The 930-nt window shown below is 34.1% G+C and overlaps 1 protein-coding gene across 2 annotated transcripts in view; it reads left to right on the top strand.

Moving 5' to 3' along the window:
- The window catches only part of UPF3B (UPF3B regulator of nonsense mediated mRNA decay), a 20,772-nt gene that overhangs the window by 950 nt on the left and 18,892 nt on the right, over nucleotides 1-930 (top strand). For both annotated transcript variants that reach the window (XM_032258380.1, XM_032258381.1), the window contains exon 2: nucleotides 692-798. In XM_032258380.1, coding sequence (XP_032114271.1) covers nucleotides 692-798 — 107 coding nt within the window. The remainder of the gene's footprint in view (nucleotides 1-691; nucleotides 799-930) is intronic.

Below are 930 nucleotides of genomic sequence, written 5' to 3'. Positions count from 1 at the left end.
ATGGTGAAACCCCGTCTCTACTAAAAAAAAAAAAAAAAAAAAAAAGAGTGAGAAACTAAAGGTGTAATTGGGGAGAAAAATAGTGAAAGGGACTTGAGGGATAGGAATATAATTAATGGAGGCGAGTTGGGGTAGAGTGCAGGGGGATTAATGGTACGGGAGGGGAGATCGAGAGCATCCTATTTTGAGAGCAATGGGTGGATTTTAGACTTTTGAATTCTTAAGTTGAATGGACAAGGATTTTGTTTTAAGATGTGTTGGGTGTCGGAGAAAGTTGTTACTAAATCAAGATTTCGTGGCATCCACAAAGACCAGGATTGGCTTGCTAATGTCTTGCCATTAGATCTGTTAAAAAATGCGTGATCGAAAATGATGCACAAACCTGGTAAACTACAGGGCAGCTGTAAAGAGCAAAACCTGAGATTTCCTTGTTCCAGGTGGTTCTCATTTCCAAGGGTTTTTTTTTTTTAAACCGTGTTACTATTATGTGTGACTAATACTGAGCATTGGGCTGCAGAAGAATATTTCCTCTTGGGTTTTTTTGTTTGTTTTTTGTTTTTTTTCTTTTCCTCCTGGGTTTTTACAAGTGATCTCATATTTTAAAGCCCAGCTTTCTTCAGGAACTGTGATTCTTTCAGGTATGACAGAAAATTGATGTGTACTAATTTTCTTTTCCTATGCCTTTCTTAAGGTGGTAATTCGAAGGTTACCTCCCACTTTGACCAAGGAGCAGCTTCAGGAACATCTTCAACCTATGCCTGAACATGATTATTTTGAGTTTTTTTCTAATGATACGAGGTAAAAAAAAAAAAAAAAAAAAAAAAAAAAAAAAAAAGAGAAAAGGGAAAAAAAAAAAAAGTTTTCTTAAAATATTTTTGTTTTTTTTTTTTTTTTTTACCTTTTCTTTTTTTTTTTCATACTTTTAATTGG

Source organism: Sapajus apella, unplaced genomic scaffold, assembly GCF_009761245.1.
Source record: "Sapajus apella isolate SASKATOON/1434 unplaced genomic scaffold, GSC_monkey_1.0 scaffold102, whole genome shotgun sequence".
Taxonomy (NCBI): domain Eukaryota; kingdom Metazoa; phylum Chordata; class Mammalia; order Primates; family Cebidae; genus Sapajus; species Sapajus apella.
This window is presented reverse-complemented; position numbering and strand designations above follow the sequence as displayed.